Source organism: Sphaeroforma arctica (genome assembly GCF_001186125.1).
Source record: "Sphaeroforma arctica JP610 unplaced genomic scaffold supercont1.1198, whole genome shotgun sequence".
Lineage (NCBI taxonomy): Eukaryota > Ichthyosporea > Ichthyophonida > Sphaeroforma > Sphaeroforma arctica.
The window spans coordinates 1-1,481 of NW_014039360.1; the positions used below are offsets into that span (position 1 = coordinate 1).

Genomic DNA, 1,481 nt, shown 5'->3' on the forward strand with positions numbered 1-1,481 from the left:
TATATATATATATATGTATACATATATTTATATATATATATATATACTGGCATGCGAAAAATAATGTAAGACCACTTCCTTATCGGGCGATATAAAGACACATTATATTTATATGTGCATGAACATGTACATCTGCACACACATGTACCCTTGCAACGCACTTACAGGTACGTTAAGGTACATACCTGTCCCACATGTTGCACTACACCGGAAAACTCAAGTCCGGGTACAATACTGCCACTTATTTCGCCCGAACTTATCGGTGAGTACAGACCAAAGCCCGTGAAGATATCCGCAAAGTTTAGACCCACCACTTCCACTTTAACACAGACTTCTCCATAACCAGGTTTATGAATATGATTACACTGCAGTTTGAGCGATTCGAGATTGCCGCCGCCGCTGGGCATTACCCATTGTTGCCTGGTTAGTGTGTTTTGGTCATGCCTAGACATAGTATGATTAGTGCAATATTATCAGAACATATCCGACAAGCTTCATCTATAATATATGGTAGTATTTCCGCATCTAAATACAAGTAGGCATAGCTATCATAGCTAAATATTATTTACTATACAATTTACAAAAACTAAAACAAGAAGACTATGAATTCTGACCATATTTATATATATTTATTTTCGTTGTTTTTTGGTTTGTTTTTAAAAACAAACAAAAAACAAAAAGTATTATCAATATTAGACCAAATATTTACCTATATGTATTTACATTACAAGGTCTGAATATGTATGACGAAAAAAAGAAAAGTAAACTACATACATTTCATACTGTAAAAATATTTACATAAACATGCAAAATCATGAAGAATGTGTAAATTTGTATACAGATGCAATACAAAAGCTTGTATTTATTTTATTTATCAGCGTTCGAATCTTTCCGATCATCATCGCACAACTGCAAACTTTGATTTCTTGAGCAAGTATAGATTGAACATGTCGTACGGCAGAGGTGGTGGGTCTAGCAGTAATGGTTTCAACGAAGACCGAGAGAGTATGTTGCAATCCGAACGGCGTGAGCGTCTGATGGAGAACGAGAACGACCAAATTGCGATCGAGTTGTCGAACAAGGTAGGTGGAATATTGGTATTTACCACACATAGTGTACCTGGTATTAGCAATTATATACCTTGTGTATGTTTTTTATACATTGCATGAACACTATGATCATCTTGTAAGCAAAACATACATCGTATATAAGTATTGTATACGTCATATAGTCATTTTATAAGCATTTTATACGTGGTAAAAGCATTTTATGTATTTTATAAGCGTAATGCACACTTTGTTTGACTATCTTGTACGTTTATGTACAGATTGAGTGACTATAATAGATCTATTTTCATCCCCTACTTTCGAATGCTGCGATGAGGGTCTACTTCACGCGCGGTGGTGTTAACAGTCATTGTGTCTATAACTCCTTGGATTTTTAAGTTTGCTATAATATACATACATATACATCCTGAGTCG

The 1,481-nt window shown here is 34.7% G+C and overlaps 2 protein-coding genes across 2 annotated transcripts in view; one reads left to right on the forward strand and one right to left on the reverse strand.

Annotated features, from left to right (window-relative positions):
- Positions 1–185: 185 nt before the first annotated feature.
- On the reverse strand, positions 186–452 carry SARC_10291 (hypothetical protein; the record flags this gene model as incomplete). The annotated part of the gene is made up of 1 exon (XM_014295666.1): positions 186–452. A coding segment is annotated over one exon (267 nt), but the record flags the coding sequence as incomplete, so codon positions are not given.
- A 386-nt stretch (positions 453–838) lies between these two features.
- The window catches only part of SARC_10292 (hypothetical protein), a 2,009-nt gene continuing 1,366 nt past the window's right edge, over positions 839–1,481 (forward strand). The window contains exon 1 of the mRNA XM_014295667.1: positions 839–1,082. Within this exon, the coding sequence (XP_014151142.1) occupies positions 948–1,082 (135 nt within the window). The 5' untranslated portion in view covers positions 839–947. The remainder of the gene's footprint in view (positions 1,083–1,481) is intronic.